Source organism: Electrophorus electricus, chromosome 11 (assembly GCF_013358815.1).
Source record: "Electrophorus electricus isolate fEleEle1 chromosome 11, fEleEle1.pri, whole genome shotgun sequence".
Taxonomy (NCBI): Eukaryota; Metazoa; Chordata; class Actinopteri; order Gymnotiformes; family Gymnotidae; genus Electrophorus; species Electrophorus electricus.
Window position 1 is genome coordinate 25,022,481 of NC_049545.1, and position 15,540 is coordinate 25,038,020.

Below are 15,540 nucleotides of genomic sequence, written 5' to 3' on the forward strand. Positions count from 1 at the left end.
CTACAACTGATAATACTAATACTAATACTAATATTACTACTACTACTAATAATACTAATACTAATACTAATATTACTACTACTACTACTACTACTACTACTATCAATACTACTACTACTACTACTACTACTACTACTACTACTACTACTAATATAATAATAATACTAATACTAATATTACTACTACTAATAATAATACTAATACTAATATTACTACTACTACTACTACTACTATTAATAATAATAATAATAATAATACTAATATAATAATAATAATAATAATAATAATAATAATAATATTGCTACTACTACTACTACTAATAATAATATTACTAATACTAATATTACTACTACTACTACTACTACTAATAATAATACTAATATTACTACTACTACTACTACTATTAATAATAATAATAATAATAATAATATAATACTACTACTACTACTACTAATGCTACTACTACTACTACTACTAATACTACTACTACTACTACTAATATAATAATAATAATAATACTAATATTACTACTACTACTACTACTACTACTACTAATAATAATAATACTAATATTACTACTACTACTGCTACTACTACTACTACTACTACTACTACTATTATTAATACTACTACTACTACTACTACTACTACTACTAATATACTAATAATACTAATACTAATATTACTACTACTACTACTACTACTACTACTACTAATAATAATAATAATACTAATACTAATACTAATATTACTACTACTACTACTACTACTACTATTAATACCACTACTACTACTACTACTACTACTAATATAATACTAATACTAATACTAATATTACTACTACTACTACTATTAATACCACTACTACTACTACTACTACTACTACTACTAATATAATACTAATACTAATACTAATATTACTACTACTACTACTACTACTACTACTACTATTAATACTACTACTACTACTACTAATACTAATATAATAATAATATTAATACTAATATTACTACTACTACTACTACTACTACTACTACTACTACTACTACTACTAATAATAATAATAATAATAATAATAATAATAATACTAATAATAATAATAGCCTTAGGTTTAACCAATTGTTTTTTTTAAAGTGCTGGCAGTTCCTCACTGATACAAAAATGACAACACCAAAGATGATGATTTATAGAATTATGAATTAATATATTTTCATAACAAACCTTTCACCTTCTATGTGCTCTCTGTAAATCATTCAGTTTTGAACAAATGGGACAAAATGAAGGTGCTGAAGGCATGTGTTGCCTTTTCCTGAAATGTCTTTGGGTTGCTTGAGTTATCACAGTTCCTGCAAACCAAGAAGGTTGCATCTGCTTCTAAGTTTCCTAACAAGCAACATAAAGTAATACAGCATGAATACATACAAGAAAAAGAATACATGTAATACATGATTTCATAACACATTTTCATATTAAGGTTGTCATGTATACACATTAATAATACTGAAGAGTTCACAACGTTACATGTAAAGGGGCTGGGTTAGTCTGTGTAGAAGACCTCTCTTTCCCAAGCCCTCGTGAACTTAGAGCTCTTTTTTTTTAGAAATGTCCTCTTCACTACCAAGTGTTTGTTGCAGTTGGACAGCTTCCTAAGAACCAAGTCTAAAATTTGAACAAGGTCAGAGGTCATTAACCTCTGAATTACTAACTGAATCTGAGACTGAGAAAATCCAGCTGTGGGCTTTTTGAAAGCTTTAGCTGTTACACACAAACCTGTTACACACAAATTTGTTACACACATCTATTACACACAAATCTGTTACACACACCTGTTACACACACACACCTGTTACACACATCTGTTACACACACACCTGTTACATATGCAGCTTCAGATGGGATTCGAGGTCCAACAGCACCTCTTTGTTTCGGTTTTGTGTTTAAAGACTTTTCAAACACTTATGTGTTTATACAGACTTTTAAAAACATTTTATGATAAGTCTAGCAGTATAAGAAATGTGTTATATAGGCACAGTTCAGAGGTGCTTAAGTACAGCACAGTACAGCGTTCAAATCCACAGAGGCTGAAACACCGTCATGAGTGTGCAGTGAGATGAAAAAGGAATATTCAGTCAACTTTCACTGTTCATCACTTACGTGTTAAAAAAGACCTGGGATTTAAGGTTTAATTACAGGGGTAATATGGGTCATATATTAGAATACACTGGTCATGTTTGGACTAGAGGAATAAAATGAAACAAAACCAAAACCAATCAAAAAAAAAAAAAACTTCCATGGAATTTGTGGCAGGGAGAACTGGACAAGAGTTCTGGAAGAATAAGATGTGAACAGGTGGACAAACAAACAAACAAACAAACAAACAAACAAACAAACACACACAGAAACAAACCCTGAACCCTGTAGGGGCTCATTCAAGTGGCACGTCATCCACGTCATTCACATCAAAATTCAAGAACTCTCTGAGTAGAAAAAGCCATTTCATAGCACTGAAAGAAAAGGGTTTTACTTCTTTGAAAAGTCCAGCTTACAAAGAGATTAACATCATATCTGAACAGTTGGAGTCGAAGCAGGTAAAACCTTCCCCAGATGCCACGTGCATGACATCCAACAGACACCACACACTGAGCAGCAATGGGAAAGAACGTGAGGGTATGGGTCCATATTAGCTCACACACACACACACACACACACACACACACACACACACACACACACACACACACACACACGTGCACAATACGCACAAGTACACACACAAATACACATGTGCACACACACTGTAGTTCACTGATTGGGACTCATTTATAGCTGTAGTTCAGCTGCATCCTGTTAACCCCTTCTACCCCTACCCTCTCTCTCATGGTAAAGCATCACTCCGGAAGGTTCTGAGAACAGTTGCTAGGGGACCATGACTATATATATATCAGTCCCATTGTCTAGTTTGTGGCTATATTTTAAAAGCAGCGTCTCTCTTACTGTGCACACAGAACAGCAACACTTTCCCCCACTCTCATGACTCTCATCAAATCAACAAAGCTCCTTGACCATGAACTGCAGGAGTTCCTCTAGGCCACAGGTGGCGCTGTTCAGTAGAGATCACCTGCCAATAAGTTATTGTCTTTTCGTAAGCTGCGGTCAGTATGGATGTTGTTGGGCTCTTGTGTCTTGAACTGGATGCTTGTGCCATTTACTGGACTGGTGCTGGTCGGCTGGTTGTTGGAGCGGTGCCAGCAACACAGGCAAGACTAAACAAACCACAAATACAGAGACACAAACATGATGGAATGTTTCATATATAAAGTTAAAATGAATATTATTATCCATGTTCACAGGGGGGAAGCATTTTAAATGTTTAACTCCATTGCAAATGACTGTGCAATGTAGCATATCATACCACCTCCCCTTTAAGATTAGGAAAATTCAGTAACATTCAGCTTGCTTTTCTGAGTCTAAAAACAGGTCAGTGAGTACTTTGTTCCCTGCAGTGATCTCTGCTCACTCTTATATCTACATGTGTCTGAATGGCATGCTTGGGTTGAACATCAGACAAGCTTTATCTCTCGGAGCTCCTCTGGAAAAATGCAAAAGTCATGTGACCCACTCTCCTGTCTCCATAACACTTCCATAAATCAAGTATTTCCCGTAAGAATGTTCTCAAACAGCTTTCTGATAGTGAAGGTCCTCTGGGCAGGGGTAATGCTCAGCATGTGTTAGATTAGAGCTAGCCAGTTAGCAGAGGGCCAAAGTGTGTAACTTACCTTAAAGCAATTGTTGAACTTCTTGCTAACAAAGTAGAGGATGATGGGATTGATACAGGAGTTGACACTGGCCAGGTTAATGCCAACATAGTCCAGCACCAACAGGAAACTGAAAAGGATTTACTAGTTCACCACGTATCTCCATATTGGCTATATATGGCTATATTGCCACTATTATTCTTTTGAAAATGTTACTGTTATTACCCAGGGTTACTGTTACTGTTATTACCCAGGGTTACGTGAACTAATCTTCACTTACTTGTACAGGTCACAGCGTCTGTCGTCATGGGGATCTTCCATCGTCTCCTTCAGAATTCTTCCCAGGTGCAAAGGGAACCAGCACAAGGCGAAGATCAGCACCATGCAGAAGACCGCTCTGGCCACCTCTCTTCTCTGCAGGACAGAAACACACCGGCTGGGATGTCATGGCGGGAAACAGAAGCCCGTGGCTGACGTAAAATGTGGGCAAGGGTTCATGTCTGTGTGTTAGCTGCATCCCCCGGCGTGCCAGACCAGAGCTCAGGTTTGGCTACCCTGATGTGTCCAAATGCTTGTTTGTATGTGAACTCTGCACTCAGATGTCAGATTTGCTGTTCTCACGCAATGTTGTAATTAAGAAAAATGGCACAACATGCCTGCAAAAGAATCTTTCATTTCTTGCTACACAAATGGTTCATTTAACCACAACATTTAAAGCAATCACAGCCTCTTTTCTTATTAGCTTCCTTGGCACTCTTGTGCACTGCTTTTAAGTTTTATTTTCCTTTGGCACGGAACCTAGTGCAGATATTGCCCTGTTTTTGGCATTTCTAAGGCAATTTCCTTATGTGTAAAGAATTATCCAAACTATGGCCAGATATGTACCTCAATGATCTGTGAGCAATGCAGGACAGAGCCATTGTGAAACAGATCTTACCCAGGTGTAGAGAGGTGTGGTTTATCTGTTTGGTATGTAAGGTCCAGGTGTAGAGAGGTGTGGTTTATCTGTTTGGTATGTAAGGTCCAGGTGTAGAGAGGTGTGGTTTACCTGTTTGGTATGTAAGGTCCAGGTGTAGAGAGGTGTGGTTTATCTGTTTAGTATGTAAGGTCCAGGTGTAGAGAGGTGCGGTTTACCTGTTTGGTATGTAAGGTCCAGGTGTAGAGAGGTGTGGTTTACCTGTTTGAGGTGGTCACTTAAGGCAATCCTCAGGCTTCCTTTTCTATGGTTGAGCATCTCCGAGGTCATGAGTGTATAAAAAAAAGCTGTGCAGGCCAGTGGTGCGCAGAAGTAAAGACCAAAAAGCCACCAGACTTTTGCCTTAATGTAAAACTGGAGAGAGACATGATGGATTTCAGTCCATAGGTAGTCTAAATTCTCAGCAGAGATGTTTCAAAGAAATAAAGGCTGTTCTTATTTTCATACACTGTCAAAAAACTTATAACTGTATGTACAGCAATTTCTACCACTAACCAAAACATCATACAATGTGGGAACAATTATATTACACACCTAGTGTACCATCCACTTGCTATAAGATTAATACAGGCCCCTTTATACAACTGACTTTGCAGATTGCCCCTAGAAAGATTTGAATTCTGATTAAGAGATAAAAGAATCTGAACTTGTGCCAGTCCATGACTTGACTGCTCATGATGAAGACAACGATTGTTTCCATACTACCATAATCCTTCCATAAAGTGCCCAGGGCCCCTAACTCAAGCAGATGGAGATGATCAGGTTTGGATTTGGATGAGTGGAAAGATATACATCCAAACACGAGCGGCTGGTCTGTAAGGGCTCTGAGCTTTCTGGTGGAGTTTGAGTGGGAGTACAGCTTCGCTGTCTCTTCTCCACAGATGGCTGTGCTTTGGGCACATAGCTGGTTGTAATTGTACGTGTTCTGTTCTCTGTTAGCTGATCCACGCTTGGGAACACAGAGCACTAGCTACAGATGATCCCTGCAGCTTTGTCTCCTTGACTTCCTTTACTGTTGAGGAAAATTGTTTTTCTCTTTGTTTAACTTTTGTAGGTTTATTGAGAATCTCATATAACAAGCCCTGTTCAATTCAGCCAAGTGTAGTTAACTGTAAACCTCTAGTAGATATTAGAAAAAATACATACAGTATATACAGAATTTGAGGCAACTGGCTATTGGGAGACACTGGACAGAATTCCACTGTATCCAGAGTGTAGAGAAAGCACTGTGTGCTGGTTAGGCAGTGAAGGACTACCTGCATGAAGGCAGACTCTGGCTTCATCATACAGGTGAGGTCCGTGATGTTGTAGTATCTGAAGGGCGTGATGTCAAACACCACAGCCTCTGGTACTGCCAAGATGATTGACAGCACCCAGATACCAACGATCTCGATGGCGGTGACCAAGGGAATACCCACCCCTTGCACACGACTCCATGAGACTACAGCCCTGTACCTTTATGAAGCAACAAAGCAGTCTGTCAGAACACAGTCTTACTGCCCTAACACACTCATCAGCAGTGGACAAACTGTTCCTTATATTTGAGTGAAACTCAAGATGGCCTTGATGGAGCATTAAAGTAGAGTTGTTACATGTAAATGTTCACAGAGTTAGGCACACATGTATATGCTTTCATAGGCATTAAAGTAAAAGTGCTATCAACCATCATGGTTATAATGCAATAGTAGAAAACTCGAATGTCAGAAGAAATGTTAGAACTTGGTAAATCAATCTGATGTCAGTTAACGTTGTCAGTTAACATGCAGCTGTTTCAATTCCATTAGGGATATCTGTGTGGTTGCAGACATGCATTAAAAAGGATTTCAGAACAGACACTGGAAATTCCCTGACATTCCAACAGACACTGGGAAATGAATGATTCCTTTTTGTACTGGAGCATTATTTCCCTTTATGGAATTTTAATCAAATTAATCAATTATGCTCGGTGATGCTCTACTGTGTTATTGAATAATATTTAATTACCATGGAAGCAATGAGCTCTATTCTATGATAATTACAGACTGCTCACGCTCTTCTTTCTTTCCCTCCATTTGTACTCCAAAGTAAAGCAGGATGACAGACACTGCAGGTATGGTGCAAATATGCTGGAGGTGCAAATATGCTGGAGTCAAGAATCAAATGTTTTATTTTAAATGTCATAGAATGAAAGAAACAATTGAAATCCTACAGTACAGTGACATGAGCTCAGTCCTTCAGCACAGTGTTGGGCTATATGTACTTCCTAAACCTCAGAACCTTAGAACCCCAGCACAGTGTTGGGCTATATGTACCTCCTAAACCTCAGAACCTTAGAATCCCTGCACAGTGTTGGGATATATGTGCCTCCTAAACCTCAGAACTTCAGAACCCCAGCACAGTGTTGGGCTACACAATCCTGCTGAAACTGAGAACCTCAGAACCACAGTACATTGTTGGGCTACACGTACCTCCTAAACCTCAGAACCTTAGAACCCCAGCACAGTGTTGGGCTATATGTACCTCCTAAACCTCAGAACCCCAGCACAGTGTTGGGCTATATGTACCTCCTAAACCTCAGAACCTCAGAACCCCAGCACAGTGTTGGGCTACATGATCCTGCTGAACCTCAGAACCCCAGCACAGTGTTGGGCTATATGTATCTCCTAAACCTCAGAACCTCAGAACCACAGCACATTGTTGGGCTATATGTACCTCCTAAACCTCAGAACCTTAGAACCCCAGCACAGTGTTGGGCTATATGTACCTCCTAAACCTCAGAACCTCAGAACCTCAGCACAGTGTTGGGCTACATGATCCTGCTGAACCTCAGAACCACAGCACATTGTTGGGCTACACGTACCACCTAAACCTCAGAACCTCAGACCACCTTCCAGAGTGGCCCTAGCTTAGGTTAGAACTACAAAGTCCCTTCCTTTTCAGTAGCTTCTTTCTTTCTTGTCTGTTTTTTTTACTGACAGCAGCAATGTCTGACTGAATAAATGTGGAAAAGGTTAATCAAAGTCTAATGAACATTTTGCATATCAATATTACAGTGATGCTTACAAACTCATACTAATTACTTGGATCACGCTGTGAAAGGTTAGTGTAGAGGTCTGCTTGTTTTTCCTCTTTGCAAACCCATATTCTTGTCTGTTTCATTAATAAATTATTGAGTAGTTTTATGTATGAATATATAAGTTTTCATGATGCATTTTAATATTTCTGTTTAACAATGGGGAATTATTACTTTCCCAAGTGGTATTACCAGTCAGACTCAGAGAGAAAGAGCAGTCAGACTCAGAGAGAAAGAGCAGTCAGACTCAGAGAGAAAGAGCAGTCAGACTCAGGATATAAAGAGAGGTCAGACATAGTCATCTTAAATATTTTACAAGTTCTCTTGGTACTTTGCAAACAGACATTCTCAAATCCATAGCAGCAGGTCTGCTCCATGTAGTTAATATCTCACTCATATCAGGCAAATTCCCAAAACTAGGGTTATAATTATTCCCAAAATCACTCAAACAGCTTCCATTAAGACACTCTGGAAAAAAGAAAAGTCTGTTTCTATATATAATTCTACACCTGTCTCAGCTCAGTTGTATATAACCAAAGAACCATTTTTTTTCCTGATTGTAAAGGGCCATCTTGACAAATTCCAATCAGATTTCTGACTCTGCCATAGTAATGAAACTACCCTAATAATGGTACAATCAGTGGTATTGAGTCCCCAGGGATCAGTTGTGGGTCCATTTTAATTCACAAGCTCCTTTTAGGCCAAATTCTACAACACAACAAAACTGTTACGCAAATGATACACAGAAATACTTGGCTTTCTCACTGGATGACTGCAGCCCAGTTGGCACACTCTGTCTGCATTTGGAGCACATTAATCACTGGATGAGACAAAGTTTTCTACAGTTAAATAAAGACAAAGCAGAAGTTATTTTATATATTGAGCAACAGAGAGGAAGTCCTTAACCTCAGTGCACATCTTGAATATATAACTAAAAACCTAGTGAGAAGTCAGAGTTTTAATAGACTCAGATCTCACTTTTACTAGCCACAGCAAATCAATCACCAACACAGCTTCCTAATAATGTTGCTCAGACAAACAGAAAAGCAGCAATCAGACATTGACTAGTCAGGGACATGAATGAGACATGAACTGCTTGACACTTTTCATTGCTGGTTGCAGACTCATGTTATGCAGCCGTGTTCTCGTGGATGTAATCCAGGCCTGAGAGGTTACGTCATGTGTCTGAATCGCTGAATCAGCTCATTGTGCTCAGCCTGTCTACAGTCAGATAAAATATGTCTTATCTGAATATTACTCAAAATATTACTCATTTCAAAAATGACCTAGTCCTGCTTTTGGCTGTCCTGCATTTTTAATGTTATTTGTATGCAAATTTTATGTTAATTGAGGTTAACAACTCGGGGGGGGGGGGGGGGGGGGGGGTTGGTGGTCTGGACCTGGAATTGCTTGGTCAGTAAATTTATCAGATTTGAATTTCTTAGATAAAACTGGACTTATATTTTGTCCAGATTATTGCAAGAACTGATGCACTATTAAGTTTCAACTTTGGAATTTCAAGAGCAATTACAATAAAAAAAAGCCTATCCAGGGAATGTTTAAGTGTGTGAAACAAACTTCTTTAGCCATGTATCTAAACCCACTGCTGAAGGATATGATCACTGATGATGTTTGTCATTTGTGCAGGGAGGCAAAGGAAACCAAGGAGGAACATTCCAGCTGGAATTAAGAACTTCCTGGGCCACTCTGATTGGGCCTCTCTGATTAGGCCACTCTGATTGGGCCTCTCTGATTGGGCCACTCTGATTGGCCCACATCCTGTCCTGTTCCCTCACCCTGGACTTCACACTGTGTGAGTAGTGTTCATTCATCTGTCCATGGGAACTGCTCTGGAAGACACACCACAGCAACTCAGCAGCCTGGAGCCCCTGAAAAATGTTCCTTCTCACTTCAGGAAATAAATGTGTATTTGCTGTTGAATGAGTCACACAGGAAGTAAGTCAAAACATAAAGTAAATTAGTTTGATTTTACATTATCCAAGTGTCTATTGTCTCTCTGTTTAACACTCCTAGCTCAGGTCAGGGAGGGATACGTCATGAAGGTTATGGTAATTGATGCGTGACGGCAGCAGTTCAGAGGACATGTGGCCTGCCGTTCCACACTGAGAGCACACAGGTGGAGAACGGTGATGCTTACCTGTCGATGCTGAGAGCACACAGGTTGAGGATGGTGATGCCAACAGATGCTTTCTGGATGAAGGGCACCATTTTACAGAGGACACGACCAAAGGGGTAATCAACCAGAGGCCACCTCCTCACCAGGAGCTGTAAGGGTCAAAGTTAATAAACAGAGGAAATGACTAAAGGTATATTATTGTATTAGTATATATAGTAAACAATTATATATCATATACAAAAATTAATCATATAATCATACATGTCCTACTATCTGTCCTTCACCTCACTCTGTCCACCACCTCACTGTCTGTCCTTCATCTCACTGTCTGTCTACCACCTCACTGTCTGTCCACCACCTCACTGTCTGTCCACCACCTCACTGTCTATCCACCATCTCACTGTCTGTCCTTCATCTCACTGTCTATCCACAACCTCACTGTCTGTCCTTCATCTCACTGTCTATCCACAACCTCACTGTCTGTCCTTCATCTCACTGTCTGTCCTTCATCTCACTGTCTGTCCTTCACCTCACTGTCTGTCCACCACCTCACTGTCTGTCCACCATCTCACTGATCTCACTGATGTTGCTTAGTTTATCTCTTAAGCACATTGAATTTGAAATCAAACAAATCTTATGAAATGAAAGTGAGGAATATCAGTGTTGGGGCTTCACTGTGATAATCACAGCCCTTTCTATAGCACACAGCAGTAAGTTATTGGACAGCTGTTCAGTTGTTTCTTGCGCTATTGTCAGGTACAGTAGATGAGAGATAACTAAAGGGCTAGACTTAATTTTAGATGTGTAAATGGTATTTGGAGGATGGAGGATAAGAATAAATCAGTCAGAAACAGCAGCCAAAACATTAGTAGTATCAGATTAACCAAATCATTCATTATTAAGAAACAAGAATAGACGTGAATGATCAACAGAAACCTAGAGTTATAGAGAAAAGGGAAGGAGATCAGAATCTACCCTAATGGTAAGGGGATTAGTGACTACCCTAAAGGTAAGGGGCACAGAGACTACCCTAATGGTAAGGGGATTAGTGACTACCCTAAAGGTAAGGGGATCAGAGACTACCATAATGGTAAGGGGCACAGAGACTACCCTAATGGTAAGGGGATTAGTGACTACCCTAAAGGTAAGGGGATCAGAGACTACTATAATGGTAAGGGGCACAGAGACTACCCTAATGGTAAGGGGATTAGTGACTAACCTAATGGTAAGGGGCACAAAACTACCCTAATGGTAAGGGGCACAGAGACTACCCTAAAGGTAAGGGGATTAGTGACTAACCTAATGGTAAGGGGCACAGAGACTACCCTAATGGTAAGGGGCACAGAGACTACCCTAATGGTAAGGGGATTAGTGACTAACCTAATGGTAAGGGGCACAAAACTACCCTAATGGTAAGGGGCACAGAGACTACCCTAAAGGTAAGGGGATTAGTGACTAACCTAATGGTAAGGGGCACAAAACTACCCTAATGGTAAGGGGCACAGAGACTACCCTAATGGTAAGGGGATTAGTGACTACCCTAAAGGTAAGGGGATCAGAGACTACCATAATGGTAAGGGGCACAGAGACTACCCTAATGGTAAGGGGATTAGTGACTAACCTAATGGTAAGGGGCACAAAACTACCCTAATGGTAAGGGGACTAGTGACTACCCTAAAGGTAAGGGGATCAGAGACTACCATAATGGTAAAGGGATTAATGAATACCCTAATGGTAAGGGGATTAGTCACTAACCTAATAGTAAAGACATAAGAGACTACCATAATGGTAAGGAGATCAGAGACTACCCTAATGGTAAGGGGATTAGTGACACCTAATGAATACAAAGCCAAGTTTGGTTTTATAGACAGATGAAATGAAGGTGAACCTGTACTAGAGGGACTCAGGAAATGAAGACTATGTGGAAGGGGGAGGGAGGTGAAGGAACTGGTCTCCACGGTTACACATGACCCCCCCCCCCCCCCCCCCCCCAGTTTATTAGAACCATTTGCTTTGTCCCTGCATGGTCTGGACACTTTCTGAACACATAACTTATGCATGCATTTTACTATAAGTGTGTTATAATGACATGTCCTTCATAATTTGTCAATCAGTTTCTACTCCACTATTAATGGTTATTGATCATTAGTGTTCAGTTTCTGATTGCTGCTGATCGGATATTTCTCAACAATGCAGTGTTTTGCTTCATTGAATGTGTCAGGCACAGTATTGCCGGAGGTTTACAAGTCAAGGTCACTGCTGGACTTCTAGACAGTGATTGGGATATCTATGGTGGATGAGTGTCCTACCTTATAGACAGTGATAGGAATATCTATGGTGGGTGAGTGTCCTACCTTATAGACAGTGATAGGAATATCTATGGTGGGTGAGTGTCCTACCTTATAGACGGTGATAGGAATATCTATGGTGGATGAGTGTCCTACCTTATAGATGGTGATAGGAATATCTATGGTGGGTGAGTGTCCTACCTTATAGACGGTGATAGGAATATCTATGGTGGATGAGTGTCCTACCTTATAGATGGTGATAGGAATATCTATGGTGGGTGAGTGTCCTACCTTATAGACGGTGATGGGGATATCTATGATGATGTAGATCAGGTCCCCCAGAGCCAGGCTGGCGATCAGAGCATTAGGTCCATTCCTCATGCACTTGTGCTGGTAGATAATCCACAGCAGGGTAGCGTTGCCCACAATACCAACCACGAACACCAAGCAGGCAATGACTGTGTTGATGACCTTGAATGTTTCATTGATAGAGAGGGGCACCGGACAAGGCTTAACAGGTTTGCTAGCAGGAAGTCTTGTGGCGTTGGCTGTCAGAACCTGGCTGGACGCGGGCCACAGGCCATGATCAGGGGTAATACAGGGCTGCAGGGAACTGGAATGCTCCTCTGTGTGGTTTGTCTGAGTCATTCCACCAGCGGCCATGACAGCCGTTAACAGCAACATGTGTAAGGTTGTAGGATGCATTGTTGAACACATTCCACTTTCCGACTTGCAGATACGGTGATAAGAGTCCAATTACACACGTCTGGACTGAAGGGCGAGAGAACAAACAGACTTACATCAGATACACTTAATTTAGAGCAAATTTCATCTTGAGCTTTTATCTTCACTTTTTGTCATTGTTACTTTCCCTCGACAGAACAATACACAAATGCTAGTTCTGGTACACAGGCCTCAGAATGTAACTGGAATCAAAGAGAATTGCTTAAAAGTACAGCAACAGATCTGGGAAACTTCCTCACAACTTCAAAAGGGATTTAGTGAAGGAGGACAGATGGAGTGTGCCAGCATGTGTTAGTGACGCGCTGCAGGATGGTGTCTTTCCCATCAGCACTGGCATGGCGAGAAGCGTGTTTGTCAGGGGGTTTCTTCCCTTGTTTAGTGTTCTGGTTTTTGCCCCTGGTACACAGCACTGGGGGTGTGGCTTACTCAGCTTTCAGTCTCTGTCCTCTTCTAACTCCAGGTTCAGTCTGGCAGCTTCCCAGACAAACAAATGACCACAACATGAAAGAGGCAAATGTTGTGCAACAGTGGGCTTTGTGTGGATCAGGGAAAGCATTTGTCTAGAGACTACATATAAATGACAATCGCAAGGAACATCAGTGACAGATAACACTCAAGAACACAAGGTTTAACAATAACACAAACAACATCTTCTATCAATGTCAATGGGCAAAGTTTTATTTTTTTTAGATATTTAATGCAACAATGAAGGACGCGGAGGAGACAGTGGACACGGAGGACGCGGAGGAGACGGAGGAGACGGTGGACGCGGAGGACACGGAGGAGACGGAGGAGACGGTGGACGCGGAGGACGCGGAGGAGACGGAGGAGACGGAGGACGCGGAGGAGACGGAGGACGCGGAGGACGCGGAGGACACGGAGGAGACGGAGGAGACGGTGGACGCGGAGGACGCGGAGGAGACGGAGGACGCGGAGGAGACGGAGGACGCGGAGGACGCGGAGGAGATGGAGGAGACGGAGGACGCGGAGGACGCGGAGGACGCGGAGGAGACGGTGGACGCGGAGGAGGCGGAGGACGCGGAGGACGCGGAGGACGTGGAGGACGTGGAGGAGACGGTGGACACGTGCTTCTATTTCACTGCTTTTGTCAAGTCACAATAAACTATAAGCAATTGGCTTAAATAAAGCAACTAGTGAACCCAGTTGGAGCCTAGAAAAGTCTTCATTTAGTGTCTCCTGATAGTTGAGTAAAAACAGTAAAATATTCACAAAGTTAATCAGTTTCCATCTCCTTCAAAATACTTTTAAAGTTCTTTTCATGACCATAACAACAGTTAAGCTTCTGAGATGTGTTTCCTGTTCAAAGTCTCTGCCGCCACCTGGTACACAAAGAAGTATTTAGCAGACAGCCCTCCGAGTCGCATCGCAGTTTAGCATGGCTGTAACACTACAGGGATCTCTGACAGTCCCTAAACCGCTCCACTCATCCATTATAAATGGTTCCTGATTTTCACCTACCGCTCCTTAAACGTCTGCCTTCCCTCCGATCCCGTCACTCAGCCAGCGAGTCAGGCGAAGTTTGGAAGCGCCCCACCAGACATCTGTGGGACTTCACATAAGTAATTAACCAACTATCAAAGTACAGGAGGGTCCCATTTGGGCTTGCACAACACAGTGAGGCTGTTGGGAGGTGCGACGGGGAGGTCTGTCTCCAGCTTTTCCTGTGGAGCGTTGGTATGTAAGTGTGAGAGAGTCTGAGCAAGCAGTTTGACTGGGTGGGATTGCGGATCTCCTCCTCCAGCAGCTGGGGAGGGCACCCCACAGGAAACAGCACGGGCTACCACTATTGAGGATCACTGGAGAGCTGCAGTGTGTACAGGGTAGGAGGGGCTGGCCCTCGTCGGACTGCTCCTCTCTCCTCCCTCCTCAACTCTCCCTCCCCCCCACGCCCCTCTCCTCTCTTGTGCTGTGTTACTGGGTGGTCAACTCAACATCCTGTGCCCTCCTGCATTATTTGAACGAGGGGTCCACATATGTAGTGAATTCCCGCCTGTGCACACAACCCTTTTTAGAAACCTCTAGGAGCGATTAGGAAGGGTATTTCTGAACAGGCTAAAACTGCACCTTTTGCAGCAGGACTAAGTGACTGTAGGTCAGTGCGATGCACAGACCCAGAAAGCTCAGTGCCTTTGTGATCACATCAGTGCCCATTACACAAGCTTTGCATTAACCCCCATTATCAATAGCACAGATAAGTGCAGGAAGTTGACTATTAGTGCAAACTCTCGGCTTTGCTCGGGAGCTGAGTGAGTTCACTTTATCACCGGCTACTCCTACAGCAGAGACGGCCTCCCCTTTATATATACAGGGATGTTCCATTAACTCTTAACTATTCATAAAAGAATAATAAACCACTGCACAAGCCACTTTACATTACGTCGTTATTACCATGCGGGAAAGAACTTTATTTTATTTGGTCATGTCCTGGATTGTAAACAGGGGCCTGTGCTCTCAGCAGGGTCTCTCGCAGCACCACAAAACAATTAGTGAAAATCAAAACTAAATTATGCCCCATCCAAAACAGACACAGCTCGGCCAGCCACAGACTCCTGCTAACGCAGGTCTTG

General features: G+C 41.7%; 1 protein-coding gene across 2 annotated transcripts; it reads right to left on the reverse strand.

Moving 5' to 3' along the window:
- Positions 1 to 1,177: 1,177 nt before the first annotated feature.
- On the reverse strand, positions 1,178 to 14,727 carry ednraa (endothelin receptor type Aa). 2 transcript variants are annotated; one of them, XM_027030232.2, is made up of 9 exons: positions 14,432 to 14,727; positions 13,379 to 13,426; positions 12,500 to 12,979; positions 9,942 to 10,069; positions 5,988 to 6,186; positions 4,933 to 5,085; positions 4,036 to 4,169; positions 3,777 to 3,885; positions 1,178 to 3,263 (listed from the first exon to the last, which is right to left on the reverse strand). In XM_027030232.2, the coding sequence occupies exons 3-9, from the start codon at positions 12,923 to 12,925 to the stop codon at positions 3,105 to 3,107; spliced, it is 1,308 nt and encodes a 435-aa protein (XP_026886033.2). In that variant the 5' UTR covers positions 12,926 to 12,979; positions 13,379 to 13,426; positions 14,432 to 14,727; the 3' UTR covers positions 1,178 to 3,104. The 2 variants fall into 2 exon arrangements, with proteins under 2 accessions (XP_026886033.2, XP_026886032.2); XM_027030231.2 differs by lacking the exon at positions 13,379 to 13,426 and having other exon boundaries at positions 14,432 to 14,726.
- Positions 14,728 to 15,540: the final 813 nt, after the last annotated feature.

Excerpts from the sequence above, each read along its gene's own strand:
- ednraa (XM_027030232.2), bottom strand. The coding sequence starts at position 12,925 with ATGTGTTCAACAATGCATCCTACAACCTTACACATGTTGCTGTTAACG. Across the intron at positions 4,170-4,932 it reads TAAGTGACCACCTCAAACAG|AGAAGAGAGGTGGCCAGAGC; the intron begins GTAAACCACACC and ends TCTGTCCTGCAG. Across the intron at positions 3,264-3,776 it reads AGTTCAACAATTGCTTTAAG|TCTTGCCTGTGTTGCTGGCA; the intron begins GTAAGTTACACA and ends TGGTTTGTTTAG.